The 16,425-nt window shown below is 42.0% G+C and overlaps 1 protein-coding gene across 1 annotated transcript in view; it reads right to left on the bottom strand.

Annotated features, from left to right (window-relative positions):
* MTA3 (metastasis associated 1 family member 3) overlaps positions 1-7,534 on the bottom strand; it is a 147,860-nt gene extending 140,326 nt beyond the window's left edge. The window contains exons 1-3 of the mRNA XM_075707348.1: positions 7,507-7,534; positions 5,188-5,255; positions 3,114-3,207 (exon numbers count right to left, since the gene is read on the bottom strand). Of these exons, the coding sequence (XP_075563463.1) occupies positions 3,114-3,207; positions 5,188-5,255; positions 7,507-7,534 (190 nt within the window). The remainder of the gene's footprint in view (positions 1-3,113; positions 3,208-5,187; positions 5,256-7,506) is intronic.
* Positions 7,535-16,425: the final 8,891 nt, after the last annotated feature.

The raw sequence follows: 16,425 nt of genomic DNA, 5'->3' as shown, positions 1-16,425 counted from the left end.
CTCACAGTGACCGTATGCTAATGGCTACAACCTAATTGCTGGTGGGTGTTAACACTCCAACAGAACTCCCCTACTCAGTTCAGGAGGCTGCATAGGATCAAGAAGTTGATCTTGGCCAGTATTTTGGTTTGGCTTTCAAGTTGGCCTTATCATAAACTCTACTTTATAGTAACAGATATCAAAAGGGGAAAAATGTAGTATCTTCAAGAACCCACAGAACATTCCAAACCCCGAGATTTCAGTGGCTACAGTCAGCTTATAAAACTATTCCCAGATCTAGACTGACATCATATGTGATGCTGGTACACAAATAAAAATGCTTGTTAACTTCCACCAGGAACACCAGAGAAAAACAGAGGAAATGCAATTTCCTCCCAGATTAGTGTCAGATGCGTTGAAATCAAGGGAACTCCTCCATACCTGCGTATTTTAGAATGGCCGAAGGAAAACTTGATTCTTCCCTCACAATTTCTTTTTATATCCTGAAACTTTTTTGAAGACAACTTAAAAACCACGCTCCCCCTCCCGCAAAAAAAAAAAACCAGTATATTGACTCTTTACCAGTGGTAGTGTCACAGATCTACTTCATTCCATTTTTCCCAAACATTCTTTAAAATTGTTTTGAATCTTTTTCAAGTTATTGAAAATTTGTTCTTAAAGTTCCAAAATATTTTCTTACAAAGCTATTTTCTTTTCTTATTAAATGGGACCATATCTACACCACAAAAAGCAACCTTCAGAAATTGAAGTGTCACCCAAAAAAACCCCAATCCCCAACTGCCAGAATCTTCAGAAGTGCATTACTCAGGACAGTTTTCTCCATCATAAAGAAAAAGCAAATTGCTAGCAATATAAAATATCGTTAGAAAAGATCAAGCAGATCTTATACTTAAAAGACTTCTCTAGACACCTACACTGGAGTAATCAGCGACTGAACTGAACTTCCACTCTGTAAGACACTTGTTTCTTTTAGCATTTATTTTATAACAAACCAGGTAGAAGTGTTGATGCATCAACATGTTCAGCTACATAAAACATTCCCAAAACATTCAGTTCATAGATATACAAATATTTTGTTTACAAACATCATATTTTTAAACAGAACACTGTTGTATTCCAGAATCAAACCATTTAAATTGATTTGACATTTAACTACATCTGCTGTATGAGCTGTATGAAGATCCAGGCAAGCAATCCTTCACTATGTGCTGTTCCCTGTAAGTGTAACATATATCTTGTAAGATAACTTAGCTGTACAGATTCCACAGATTGGTCAGAAAAAACCCATTATATACAGAGAAAACGTCCACAGAGAAACCTGATCCATGAGAACACTGGGTTAGAAGACTTACGACCTGTGAGACAGGGGCATTCTAAAGATGCTTGTTGAATCAGCTAGAAACTACATTTCTATTTTCTCACTAGAAAACAGCACGAGAATCTCAATAAAGAAAACATGATGGAAGATTCAATGGTACTTCTACTGACACCAACAAACCCCTAGCATGCTATAGTGGAAAGCAACAGACCATCAACAAGTCGTTTACATCAAAGTGCTGACAAAATGGCAATCTAAAACTCACAAAGGAAATAGAAAAATCTTATCCACTTTTCCAGATTGAATCATGCCCACAGAACTAACACACCCTTTTCTAAAAAATAAGCTAACAAAAAAAAATTTACAAGATTCATGTTTTAAAAATCAAATTTTAAAATTAGCAGTATAGTAAAATTGTTATCTTTTTCATCCTTCCCTGCCTCCTACATTAGAAAAGAAAAACAAAAAAATGTGCTGGAAAGCTTAGTGAAGCTCACTAGAAGTTCTATGTTTCTATACATTTCATATAGAAGAACTCAAAAGACTATCATGATTGTGGGGGCAGACTGCCATGAAATGGGTCACCAATAATTATAAAGTGTACCCAACCATATTAGAAAAACATTTAAATAAATCATTCCCTTAGTACATAAGCAAGATGTATCTTCTTTCTTTAAAAACCAAGCTAGTACTTCACACTGCATACTCAAATCACCTCCACTTCCCTAGGACCAAAAAAAAAAATAAAACAAAAGCCAAAAGCTGGCTGTTTCTCTTCATTAATGGTACTTGTATGAGTGAAATTATCAGAATTTGACATTAAACAAATTGTAAGGTTTTTTTTTTAAACGCCTAATTACTCCATCATATAGCTGCACACAAAATATGGCATTAAGTAATGTCTTAAGAGAGATTCATCCCAATAAATTAGAGAACAGAGATTTATAATCCCCATGTCACTTATTCACATACTAATTTTGAAAACTCAAGTATTGTTTATAATCAAAGTGTTATTTAACAGTATATGGCAAGAAATTTACCAGATGTTGGCATATCTTAACACTTCAGTTATTTACAAACATGAGTGCAATATTTTGCAAATAACTATTTTCTCAAACATCTCTGGTTTTTAGGTTCTGTTTTTGTCTTCAGAAATGTATTTTTAATTATAAAGTTGTGGGAAAATATTTCAGTTGTAGACCAAACGGCAGCTACCAAAAATAGTTAAGTTCATGATGAAAATGGGACTTTTTTCCCTGTTACCACTTGTTGATTTTCTGAAAAAACAATGAGATGATGCTTGCTACTATTTTACTGATTAATATCTACATTTAGCATAAATGCACATAACAGCTATTTTACAATCTCCAGTGATTTTCAGTCTCCAATGACACATTTCGTTCTTTACAGTAAGCAATACGTGTTTATGTCTAACTCAAAAAAATCAAATCAAATCCTCACAAACGCTCTTAGGCTTAAATTGACTTACACCCAAGACTTACTTTTGACATAAAAAAAGTATAGCTGTACCTTCCAGATGAAAAAAATGTCTTTTTTTTTTTTTTCCCCTTCCCAAATGGAGACTTTCAATCACTTTAATACAGCTCAACTTAAGTCCTGGAAGCAACTACTAGGAACAGGGCCAGTATCAGATAATGCTAAGCATCTAACTGGATATTAATTCATGCCTAATATAAATATATATTCCACATGCCAAAGAAATGCAATTTTAAGTAGCTGCAGAAACTGAACAGGCTGTGATGGAAAGAAAAAATGCCCTATACAATGTACTTACTAGCATGCTTATCTGCAAGCATTATAAGGCTGTTGGAGATATCCCTTCGCCTGTAAAAACACACCACTTTTGCTTCCACGTTACCATTGGCAGTCTACAAAAGAAAGATAAATCAAGTCAGAAAGTAGCCTTCCTCAGCTGAGTGATACAAATTAAATGCTCTCTGCTTGCAATTTTCGCTCGTTTTAGTAGTTCTCACATGATCAGGCTGGAACCAACGGACTTACTCAAATAAGTAAAAACTTCCTGACACAGGCCAATATCAATTTCAGATCAGATAACTGATTATAATTATTTAGTCCTAAGAATTTATATATTATTCAGTTGTTTAGAGATCTAACACCAGTATCATGTTAACATAAGAATCCTTAATAAATATTAGAAACTTGCGAACATTTCTTTGCAACCCAACTTCAGACAGAAATGTATATTTCAAAGCACTCTGGCATTTTTTTCGGAATCATACTTAATATAACATGGTTTATTTGAAAATTCACTGCAGCTCATAAGATAAAAGAGCTATTTAGTTCACAGTTGTTTTCATGACTCGTTACAGGGATCATGCTCTTTAGCCTGATAACGTAAAGAATCTACTAATCTTTGAAGAACCGTACCTTCTTTCTTGTTACGAAAAGTACAAAATTAGTTCATTACCTTGAGTTACTTATTTAAAACTCAAGATGTGGCACTGAAAAGTATCATGTTTTAATTAAGTTTCTTACCAAAAAAAGTAAAGCATCTTATCTCCGGTAAAAGGATAACCAAAGCATTTCATTACATATTTGTGTAACACCTCCATGTTTGCTCAATGCCTTTAACATATGAAAGCACATAATTCACAATTAAGATATCTGGACTATATTCACAAAACTCTCTTTAAAAAAAAAAAAAATCAATACATGACTCTGCTCTACCATCCACAAGCAAGATTAAATTATACCAATGCAGTTTAAAGATAATAAACATTACATTCAGAACATGATTGCAATCACTTCAATTACTCTAAATAAAAAACATTCTTCTCCAATAAAAGTCCAAAATGATTTGCCATGCACAAGTTCAGTGGATGTTGTATTGGACAGCACCAACAGGTAATGTGGTTGATGTCTTCTATGGAGAAGTGTTATGTTCCATTAATGAGAAGAAAACGATTTGCAGGTCATAAATTTTTTAATTTACTTTTTAACTACAGAAAAAAGAATAATCCTTATCATTATTTACATTATGATAGGCATTCTGATCATTAACTTTTGATGTAACGTATCAGTAAGTTTTAATACTGCTTGATGGAATAGTAAAAATATGCCACACTACAAAAAAAAAAAAAAACCAACCCACACCATTCTTAGTAGTACAAGAACGAAGAAAAAAAAATTGTGCTTTCCCCAAAATTACACTCTGAAAAGCCTTCATTCTTTATAAAAATACACTCAGGTTAAAGACACAGAATACAGTCTCTAATTCTATTCAAAAGCCTGTCCTTTATTCACAGCTGTCAATAAGCAGAGCAATAAACAGCCACAGAAGTCACATATTGTTATCTGATCACTGCAAAGTCTCACTGATACCTACTAGCTCTTCACACATACATCCAAACGTAGACACTTTACATGATCGCTATCATTCCAGATGGATTCACAATGTCATCACCATACAGAGAATTAAATTAATTTATTTCCTCAAGCATTCATAGGATTCATTTGGAAAATGTTACAGCAGAGTATTCCTGTTGACCAGGAATGATAAACTGGGTGTTTCCTTAGATAACAGGGTAGAATCACAGGATATCACATAGCAAGACTTCAGTAACTGAAACGTACACAAAATACATAGCAAATCTCAAGAAAGTAAAAAAAAAAACAAAACCAAACCCAAAAAAACAAAAAACCCAAACACCTCACAAAAAAAACCACCAAACCAAAAAAAAAAACCACAAACAAACAAAAAAAACCCCAAACCCATAAAATTCTATCACGATAGAAATCTTAGGGGATGGCAATCATTCACAGTTTTTGAAAAGCGCAAAAGCGCACTGTTGTCAAAGGTTAAGCAAGAATCTTAGATACTTGCGTACCTTATTCAGTTCTTCAATTCTCCTGATGAGATATGGATTGCTGGAAGAATTTTCAAAGTAAACATAATCTGCAATGAAAAAATGAAAGATACTGAAATAGCGAAAAATAATAAGTAAAAGCATATCATTATTAGTGTAAAAATTTTCTTCTAAACCTAGAAGCTGTTAAAAAGCTGAGATTTCTTAATAAATGTTAAGACAGTGAACTATTTCTGTACTGAGATTTAACATCATTTGCTCCTGAATTCTGGTTATAACTGCACTACATGTGCTTTAACAATCATGCTGAAATAAAGTTAAATGCCTTGTGTTGGAGCTTACATTGTAATCCAGTAACCCACACACTTCACAAATCTTGATATAAAAGCGGTGGTTTCTCACAATCAATTAGGGAAGATTTAAGAACCGAGAGCTTTAGTGAGTTTCTACATTACGGAGATAAGTATTTCCGTAAGATATGCTACCTCACATTTATTATCAGGTGCTGTGGTAGTACAGTTGTCCAAATGAGTAATGTACATTTTGAGATACTTGCTTTTGTTGTCATTTCTCTTTGGTACCATGCAAACTATATTAAGCAGTAATGGTCATGAGATTAGTGAGGTTCTTCCAGGACAAAATCTCTTATAGCATCATTAACATAAAAATATTTTCATAGAGTGTATGGAAGCTTGCTCATATCCTGAAAGCTGCTCCCATGTAACATACAAAGAACTGACATGCAGGGCATTTCTTTCCATAGTTTTCTCAAAACTTGTTTTCGTCAAATGAAAAAGTACCCGTCAAATGCTAACCACACTTCACATTTGATATTTGACTTCTGCACTATGCACCTTGCAAACTTTATTTGAAAAAATTGGGTGGGGGGACCATAGTGATGTATAGAACTCTTCTGCAGCGCTTTAACACTACATTACAGTGAAACAGAGCCTCAAGTAGCCCACTGAGCTCTAAAGAGTATGATCTCTGGATATTGTTCACAATCGCTTATTAAGATTACAACGAAAAAATTGAGAATGGATGACCTAAGAAGCAAACCCTACCCAGATTTCAACAGCGCTGCTCAGAGGATTCCCTTCATGAGTAAAGGCCGACAGGATTACAATCTAAGTGCCCTAATGAAGGAGTATGCAGATGGACGATTTGCGGCTATGTCAGCCTATCTCAAGAGGGAAGCAGAAAGAGATTCAAACTAACTACCATGACCCCTCGTTTCCCCGCATCTGCCCTCGCACCTCAGGCTGCTGAGGAGGGAGCAGGGGGAGACGAGCCATTTTTGAGCAGCAAGTACTGAACGCCTAACTTGAGCAGTGCACCTGAGGCATTGCATAGCGCTGCCAAGGCAGCCGCCTCCACTCCGCCGGGGAGGGCAGCGCAAAGTTAACCAGTGCCCATTTCGACAGGCCGAGGGGTTCGAAGAGAAAGGCTTGCCCCGTGTTTTGCCGCCTAAGTGCCCCCCCTTCGCCCAGTGCCGAGCGGTCACGTATCAGCGCCCTCCTCGGGGGTCACGTCGGTAAGCAGGAAAGCTGACAGAAATCCGCCCGGGTACACAGCCGGATTTATTACTTATCCCCGCCAGATGAAGGAAGGCGCGGAGAAACCCCGCCGCTAAAGGCAGGGAGCGGGGGCAGAGGAACGGCACGGCGGGAAGCGCCGCCGGGCGCCCCCCGGGGCGGGCTCGGGCTCGGGCTCCGGCTGGCCGCGCCACGCCGCCGGGCCCGCCAGGCCGCAGCGGCGGCAGGGCTGGGCCGAGGCGGGCCCCCGGGCCGGGGGCGCAGGGCCCCGCTAGGCCGCCCCTCGCCCGCCTGGCAGGCGGGCCAGCCCGCTGCGCTGCGCTGCGCTGGCCGGGCGGCTGGCGGGGCCGGCGGCCCGCCGGGCGGCCCCGTCGCCGCTCGCCGGGGAAGGAGGCGAGGCGCGAAGGCAGGCCATGCCCGGCCCGGCCGCGCCGCGGTGAGGGGGCAGGAAGCCGGCGGAGGGCGGCGCTGCCCTTCTCCTCCTCGGCGGCGGGGGCCGGCCTCCCACCCGGCGCACAGGGCTGCCGGGGGAGGAACCTGCGTCCTCCCCCTCCGCTCCGCGGAGGGCCCGGCGGCCCCTTCGCCGGGACCGGCTGCCGCCTCCCGCCGCCCGCCCGGGCCTGGCCGCCCCGCTCAGGGCCACGGCGCCGGCCGCGGCAGGCGAGGGGGCCCGGCGCGCCTCGCTGCACCCCGGCGCGGCGCGCACAAGCCCGCGGCTCGGCGGGGCCCCCCGGCCTGGCCCCGTCCCCGCTGCCGGGCGCAGGCCCCTGCGGCGCCGGGCGGGCGCTGCCCCGTCCCCACATACCTCCCACTCGGTACATGTTGGCCGCCATGTCTGCGCTCTGCGCCCTCCTCCTCCTGCCGCCGCCTCTGCCGGGCCGGGCTGGGCAAGGAGGGAGCGGCTCCCGCGGCCCCCCCGCCCCGCGCTCGCCCCCAGCCTGCGCCACCCCTCCCCGCCCGGGCACAGGACACGGCGCCGCGCCTCGCGGGGCCGCCGCCGCCGCCTCGGCCGCTTCCGGAGCCGCCCGGCGGGGAAAGGGTTAAACCGGCGCCCCCCGCCGCGCACCGGCTCCGGGGCGGGTCGGGGGCGGGGGGCAGCGCGGCGGGGTGGCGGCCCGGCCGCAGGTGGGGCGGCCCGAGGGGGGGGGCCCGGGGCGTTCCCGGGGGAGGAGCGGCTGCGCGGCCCCCCCCGGGCCGGCGGGGGCAGAGCGAGGTGCGGTCCCCCAGAGCCAGGGCTGCCCGCCCGCCGCGCCCCAAAGCCCGCCACGTTTTTGCGGGCTCCCGCCGCTTTTGTTCCGAAACTCGGGAGCCCCGGCGGTGCCGGGAAGAAGCGGGGGGACTGTTTCTTCCATCTCCTCTCCGGCCCCCTCCGTTTCTTTTGGTGGCTGCCTCTCCCCCGCCGCCACTTTTGCCGTGCAGCCGAGGGATCCCCCCCCCCCCCAGGAAACTCCCGGTAATAACCCAGAGAAAGTTCCTCGCACTCGCTTGTGCGCAGCACCTGTTGGCGAGCGATTTGGCGGCCCCTTTGTTCGCCCCGGGAGCGGGCTGCAGCCGGGGGGGGGGGGGGGGGCGGGGGGGGCGGCTCCGGCGGCAGCGGGGCCCGCCGGGCGCGGTGACTTCCCGAGCGCTCCGCGGTTTGGGGAAGGCAGCTTGCTCGCAACAGGCGGCAGAAAGCATCTACGGCGGGATAAAGAGAAATCTAGCAGCTCGTCTCGGAGTCATGAAGCGTTGAAGTTCATGCTTACAAATCATCTGATGAGAGCGATGCTGAGAAAAACATCAATATTGATGTAAGACCAAGCCATTTCCCCGTGTTCCTACAAAGTTCGCGCCATCACAAACAATCTATACACTTTACAAACAAATTGATCCCACTGCGGAACGCTTCCTTGGGAGAGAAATGCTTTGCATCATTTTCTTGCAAGGAAGGTGATGATTTATTTTTTTGTTTCGTGTCCTGGATTTTTGTGCGTGTAGCTTCAGCATTACCGCGCTAACACTTCACTTCATCCTGAGCTGCAGGGAAACGTGTTGATTAAGAGGAGGATGAGCTTCCCTGGTGTTTCAAGTGATCCTATGCTCTCTTCCCTTTTCCCCTTTTAAGTGAATCTGGGACTATTAGGGTAATTTTCTTTCTTCTAGGGCACTTTTAATTTCCTGAGTGACTTTGTGTCAAACAGGCAGCTGAGTACCAAATTCCTGAAACGTGTGAAGTTGGCATATAATACAGTAATTTAGTCTTCTTTAATAAACGGCAATACATTCACGCATTGAAAGGAAAAACTGGAAATCTTCCTCTATTTTATCTCCTGACAGGAACATCTGTGGGAGCTGAAAAGAAAGGCTACAGAAACTCCTTGGAAAGTAGCAGCTCTATCCAGCTGGTTATTCCTAGAGGCACAATAACACTACCATAGCAGAGACCTAGATACAAATAGCTAGAAGTTAAAAGGTGTGTTATTTTTACTCTGGTGGTTTACTGCTTGGTAAATGAAACAGGTTAAACTTTCAAGGCACGAGAACAGTTAATTCAAATAGTTGGCTTGTCACAGTCATTTATCAATTAAACAAAATGCCCCCAAGCTTTTTTCCTCAGCTGAAGTCTGCACTGCAACATTAGAGGACTTTCCCACACTTGAAGCTTACAATGTACCCTCATCCAGCAAGGAGTGGATTTCAATAGAAACAGACTCTCGCTTCCATCATCTGAAGACATGGCCTATGAAAACAGCAGGCAGCTCCCGAAGATACAGAATTCACCTCTCAAAATGTGAGAGAGCAGCCCAGGAAAGCCCACAGTCCCAGCCTGCCCTTTCAGGTTGACAGCCTGAAAATAGTAAGAAAAAAACCTTTATTTACAGTTGCCCGACTAAGGCATGCATTGTAGACCAGATAAAGAAAGAATGATGTTTATATACCTTAGTACTGAATCACTGGGCCTTATTATTCACACTAACACAGTTTGTATAGCCACAGACAGCACAATCTGATACTGTATGGTGTCATGCTGCTGTATTTGCATAGTTTAAAGTCACTGCTGCAAGCTGAAGGAGGTAGTGGCACAGCTAGCTGTGGCTGGGTACCGAGTTGCAGGACTGGCAGTACATTTTACTTTTGTGTAATGTATACAAAAGCCTAGATACAGTTTATTTTCTGTGCTATCTCAGTGCACAGAGTGGGAAAAACTAAAGTTATGTAAACATCTTCATTTTTCTAGATTAAATATAATGGAAAACTCTTGTTTCAACCACAACATTGTTGAGAAAAAAAATCACATAAGAGCTTTGTCTTAACCTGGTAAATGAAATGTATTCAGCTACAGACTGAGATTACTTGCATTCTTCAAAGGAAACCACATTTCTGTGGCAAGTTAAAGTTGCAAAATAGAGACACAGATTACCTGACAACTTCATTTCACAACTTTTTTTGTTGTGCCATCCTGAGCAGTCCACCATTCCTCCAAAAATAGCCAAGAAGAAAAGAAGAGAGTGTAAGGGATCATTTTAAAACATAGATGAGTTCCCTGGTCCAGGCTCACCAACTGCCCCCACGGTGAGCTAGGTGGGTGGTACTGAAGGAGATGGAGATGAGGCGCTGAGGGCAGGGCTGCCTGAGGACCTCTCATGGTATTACCAATACAGTGCCTATTGACTTGTCCAGGCCACACCCTCTTTATTGGCTTTTTCACTTTAGCATCATCAGATGCATCTAAATCATGTATATTAAATACCCATTAAGCTGACTGGTGCTATACAATTTTCTCACTGTATTAAAAAAAATGCAGTGATGAAATACATTTTTTTCATTACAGAGGATACAAAAACTTTCACTTTTTCTTCATAGGCAATTTAAGGCTTCTTTCTCATGTGTGGAATTGGTTGGACAAAGGGAATCTGCTATCAGAGAACTTTATTCCTGAATTTTCATTTTTAATTCCCTATAGCTTTTCAGAGACCAAAAGTTACATTCAGCCAGTGGCAAAACTCTGGCTGTTCACATTAGTTCAGAGTTTTTAGGACAAATCCTGAAGGATTCTTGCATCAGACACAAAACCTCCTCACCACTGATGCTCTTCTCCCACTATTGCAGAGCCAAGATGAAGTTTCAAAAAGCTCTCACAAAAAGCTTTAAAACCCCAGAAACTGGCAGAATAAGGGAACTTCCCTTGCAGCTGTTGTGCAACATCCTGTTTTGTGTCCAGAGAACTTAATTTCAAAGGTTCCAACTCAGCATCTTCTCTAGGTAATAAAAGCCTGACTCTAACAAACAAACAAAAACCCCAACCAAAACACCCTCCAAAAACCCCAAACCCCACAAACTTGCTCACAAAAGACACCAGTACTGAAGACAAATCTTCCTAACTTACTTGCTTAAGGATTAAACTGACAGTTCAGAGGTCTAAAGTAAAATATATTGATAGAGGTGGTTTTAAAAATGGAATACTTTGGGATCTTACAGGTAGAAACATGTTATTGAAATCCACAAAAGCACTGGAGAAGAGAGTTGCTTGAACCTTAATAAAAGGTGCTCAGCTCCTTGTAGAGCTTTCATAGAGACTCACCCTCATGCTGATGCAACAGAGAGGAAAAGGCATTTAGACTTTCCCATCCTTGGGCCACACTTACAGGAGCTGCCTAGCTCAGAGTGGCTGAGCCTAGAGTTTCTTTTTGGCATGGGTAATCTGGAAGCACAGGAAACGTTCAGCAGTTCAAGTTTATGAGTTCACACCAAGGGAACATCGCTCCCTTGCTAGTAAAACTTTGCTACAACGAATAAACAGGCTGCATGGATGTAGCCCATGCAAAAAGTTAGAAAAAAATACAAAGGACTTTACAAATGATCATTTGTTATCAGCCTAAACTCCTACTTACACTGAGAGTAATCCACCACCACAGAGGACTTCAGTAGTTCATGGACTTGTCCCGCGGCTCAAAAATAATATGTAGTCTATACAAAGTTCACTTTCATCTAGTGTGAACAAGCATGCCAGCTAATACAGCTGCACATCGATCAGACTGGCTTACAGGCAGCTAACAGTAGATGCACTCTTTTTTTCCCTACTAATGCAAAGACACACCATAGCTTGCAAAACCTCATTAATGAATTTGTAGCAGAAACAGAATTCATATTGCTGTCACTTAATTAGTTACCAAAGAAAAACATTTTTTCCATGTCGATGCTCATGATTGTATTTATAAAAACATTAGATAACTTCCATTTTGTAACAGACATTGTGTAAGATTTTTTTTTAATTTAATTTACAGGAATATAAAATTCAATGTTTATTATCATAACCAATAGAAAATTTTAGCTGCCTCTACTGAAAGAGAAGCTAGGTGCAATCTGTAATAGATGCTTCCATCAACTTCTTTATAAATCAGAAAAAAAATCCCAACGCTCTCACAAGAGAAAATCATCTTCTCTTGGCATCAGAAATAATGTTGGCTTTTTTATTGACTCTGTGAGTCAGATCTCTCAAGAGACTCTTAGCTAAATATGTCACTATTTTCATTAAATATGATTTAGACAATAGCTTAAAGGTAATTGCTGAATTATCAGTAGTCTGCAGATTTAGATGTTCAGTCCAAATCTTAAAGTTGTAAGAATACCACTAAATCAATGTGAAAAGAAAAATGGTGCTTATGTCTGGCAACAAGTTATTATTTGAGTGGGTAGTGAGAGATATTTGGTAATGTTTTTTCAATAATTATCATACTATCATATAGATAGATGCTATAGCCTACCATATGACACTGCTTTGACACCATACATAATTTCATCTCCCATAAATCATACAATTGAATTAAGAACTTTTTTTGTGCAAAGTCAGTCAGATCTGGACCTGTATGTACCTGTCTTCGTGTTCTGACTGAATTTGTTTCAATGAAAACCATTCTATTGCAATAGAAATAATACTATAGGTTTGATGGAGAGAGGGAGGGAGGGATGGTAAAGTAGGGTTTATTATTAATCTAAAGACTACATATGCAAGAAAAGCATTTCTTCCATTCCACAGGCATAATTCCCACAGTTTTTGATAATAATCTCAGTAACAGAGTAAAGATCTTATTTTCCAATCAGATTTAAAAAAATAAAAGAAAGATTGCCCATCTAGAGCTTTGGCTATAGCTACCAATTTATTTTGCAGTTCACAACCTAATGGAGAAAAAACATACAGCTCAACGATTCAGTTTTATACCCCATTCTGTTTGCCAGTTTTAGAGAAGACTTAGGTTCACATCTTGGTTCTGTTGAAGTCAATGTGAGTTTTGTGGTTGACTCCAGTAGGACTAAGATGAGACCATTATTTATATACCTTTGTGTTATCTTTGACATAAGCAAGGTTGCGAATTGGAGCAGTCGGAAGCATGCTGGAGTGCTGCATGCATCTGCAGCACTCCTAAATGAAGCCCTTTTGGGCTTGAACACAATAATACTAGATAGACATTAAAGTACACCACACTGGATTTACTCTTTATCTCCCCCTTTCTCTCAACTGATTTATTTTTTGTGCTAAACACCTGCTCAAAAGCTGTCAAAGGTGCTTAATGACACATATTTAAGTAGAGTACAGTACATTCATCTGAGCAGAATTAATTTAAGTCAAGGACTCAGCATCTGTTCAGCTCAGTTTTTCTGGGGATTGAACGATCACGGGCAAGCAACACCAAAGTGCAACTTACTGATCAAATGTACCCTCAGCGCCTTACCGTGCCTCTAAACACCGCCTTGTGTTCCCATTACACGTTTGACTTTAAATTCTCAAGTACTGCTTTTACTTTTAGCTTTGAACATCAGAACAATTTCTCAATGGAGGTAGCAAGTCTCCAGGTCAGTGCAGTGACGATCGCTTGTTAATTTGGTTGGTAGGAGGAACTTCACTTCTGAAACGGCTGGGTGAATTTCAGGGACACGTTTACCAGTGGTACGATATGCACGCACCTTCCTCTTAAATCGGGGAAATTGTACCTGCTTACACACAGTGAATTTAACTTTGTGTTCAAGTGACCTTTATTTCTAACAACAGGCGGTATCACAGAGGAGGTCAGTTTGCCTGCCTGGCTTCTGACTAGATGACTTCCAAAATCAGTCTGGGTACCGGTGAGGAAGAACAGCAGCACTCCACAGAACAGTAGTAATACTGTTATTTTGGAAAGTATTAGCAGTCGCTTTTAAGCGAGTCTTTTACCTAGAGACAATCACATACCTGGCTGAAGTCAGTGAAGTGCATGAAGTATTTCCTCAGGATGAGTGGAAAGAGCAAGTAATGTACCTTTAGGTAGCCAGATTACTACAGGTAGTTAGAGTTACCACACCAGGCAATAGGTGATGACACAAGAAATACTGTAAGAAAGAGAGGCTCCCTAGTTGCAAAGCTGGCATGGGTTTTTTTGTTGTGGTTTGGATTTTTTGTTTGCTTAAATCAGCTATGTGTTATGCCTGGCAAGAAGAAATAAACATCCCAAAACCCCTTTTCCCCATAGCACACAATCGACTGATGGAGAACATTTGTGCACTCAGAATACCCCAAGTATTCCCCCTGTATGCAAGGGAACAGGAGATTTTACATATTTCCCAAAAAGAACTACAGCAAGGAGCCTAACTTTGGATGTCATGCAAACTGATACGTCCTGCCAGTTCTTTAATAATGGCTGTTTGTGCCAAAATAGACAGAAGAATAGGCAAATCCGTGCCAAATTTGGCTGTTTGTACCAAACAGGCACAACCAAAAAATTCTGAACATACTATGGGCCTCTGAAACACCCATATTCAGTAAAAATCTCCCCACTATTGCAGTTAAGTCTATTTCTTTGTTGGGAAGGCAGATGCCAGTTAGACTATCTGATAGGTCTGTCATGTCCATGCTCAGTCTGTCAAGTTTTACGCTTCTCCCTGGCAGATTGAAGATTTTTGGCTCTACAGTTTTCAGGCCCATTTATCAGAAGAGCCTCTCACTATTCTTTAACCTCTGCAACTAGACCCTTCTGCAGCTTGGGTCTTGGTTACAGCTAGGGATGGAGACCTGTAAAATCTGGATACCCGAGATTACACTCTGCAAGCATCTGAGTTTTAATATTTCACAATATTGTCTAGAATACCAAGGAATATTATATGTGCTTACAAACAAGTTGTTCTTATCATTTATATTTCAATATAAACAAAAAAAGCAGGGTGCATCAGCCCTCTTCTCCTTATGAAGCTCCACTGGGAAGCAAGAGCATATAGCTGAGACTAACAAACACACAGAGCCAAAATTGAATGTTTCCATTCCCCTGTCTTCCTCAAAGCTATCCAACCAACTACTCTGAACTAGGCAATTGGCAATGAGGAGAACTGCTGGCATGAGGGCAAAAACACAAATTCTTGCTCTTCAGGAAGAATATGACCAAAGAAGTGTCTTTTACGATATGCTCATTGAAATAACCTGGTTTCCTGGATACAGTGGTTCTGCCATACAACTCAGAAAATATTTCATGATCCACAAAAAGAAGGAATGAGTCTTGGGCTCACATGCATACAATGTGCTTGTGTTCCTATTCCTCTAAACACAAGAATAAGCCATACTGGAATAACCCCCTTCCACACTGTTACAGCTATCTTCCCTTTAGGGATCTGTAAAAGTTTTTAAACCAATGCATATCAACAGCAATGGGGGGGGGCAAGGAGCACACACCCCCCTCCCCATGACCAAAAAAACCCCAAAACTAGGCAGCAAGTTATTCAGGACTATTTTCACTGAAGCCAGTGCCTGAATTTCACCAGAATAGCAACCAGCAGCCAGGTCAAAGTACAAACATCTGTGTACGTAAAATGCCCAGAAGACATCAGAGAGAAAATAAACACAGCTCATGCTGCTAAATTACATATACTCTGAGACAAAAGAGGACTGCTGATGCCTTTTTCTCGGATCTGCTTCCAGAAGTTCTGGTCTTCTTCCCAAATGCAGACTCATATCCCTTTGAGGACTGGCTGGGTTTGTGAATAAGCAGTGGTCAACATCCAAACCCAGCGCTGTAGGCCTCAGTTCTAACAGGTGCTGAATGCCATCTGCTTTCATGAACATCAACTGGAAGACACATAACATACAATACAGGTAGAAGGCCCTCCAACTTTGGAGTGCCAGCAAGTACTGTATAAGTTCTTGTAATAATTATTCACAACATCAGTTCTCTACAGACTTCTCTATGAAAATAGTCAAAATAGTACACTGTGACAGGGAAGGGGAAATTGCAATAAAGGTATCCTAGCCATAGCAACTGTCAAGCCCTTCAGAATATGACATTTTTTTAATGAATATTTTAAGAAGAGTTCATGTTTTGATTAGGTCCGTCTGGTAGTTGCCCTGCATTTTGGGATGAGGAAAGTTATTTATGATTGATGAATATTTTCTTCTGAACATGAGTCATGGTGTATTTGGCTATCAACCTTTTTCTGATTAGAAAAGAAAATATCAGATGATTGAATATAGCATAGTGATCTGTTGTGATGGGAGAAGCAGGAGGAGAAGGTGTTTGGGTAGGGGCAGAGTGTAGCCTTCTGTAGGGTGGAATCTGGACACCATGGAGTTTACACTACTTAATCTGACATTTTACCTTAGCTCTTTAGCAAGCTTAATAGTATCTATAAAGCATAGAATGTTAAGTCATGCTAGTTCTACCTTTAAAACTTGAAGAGGTACACTGCTTAATAGCTAGCAATCATGACTTAAAGGTGACCAGTAATT

Source organism: Pelecanus crispus, chromosome 3, assembly GCF_030463565.1.
Source record: "Pelecanus crispus isolate bPelCri1 chromosome 3, bPelCri1.pri, whole genome shotgun sequence".
NCBI classification, from domain to species: Eukaryota; Metazoa; Chordata; class Aves; order Pelecaniformes; family Pelecanidae; genus Pelecanus; species Pelecanus crispus.
The sequence above is the reverse complement of the archived record's forward strand: the minus strand, read 5'-3'. Positions and strand labels throughout refer to the sequence as shown.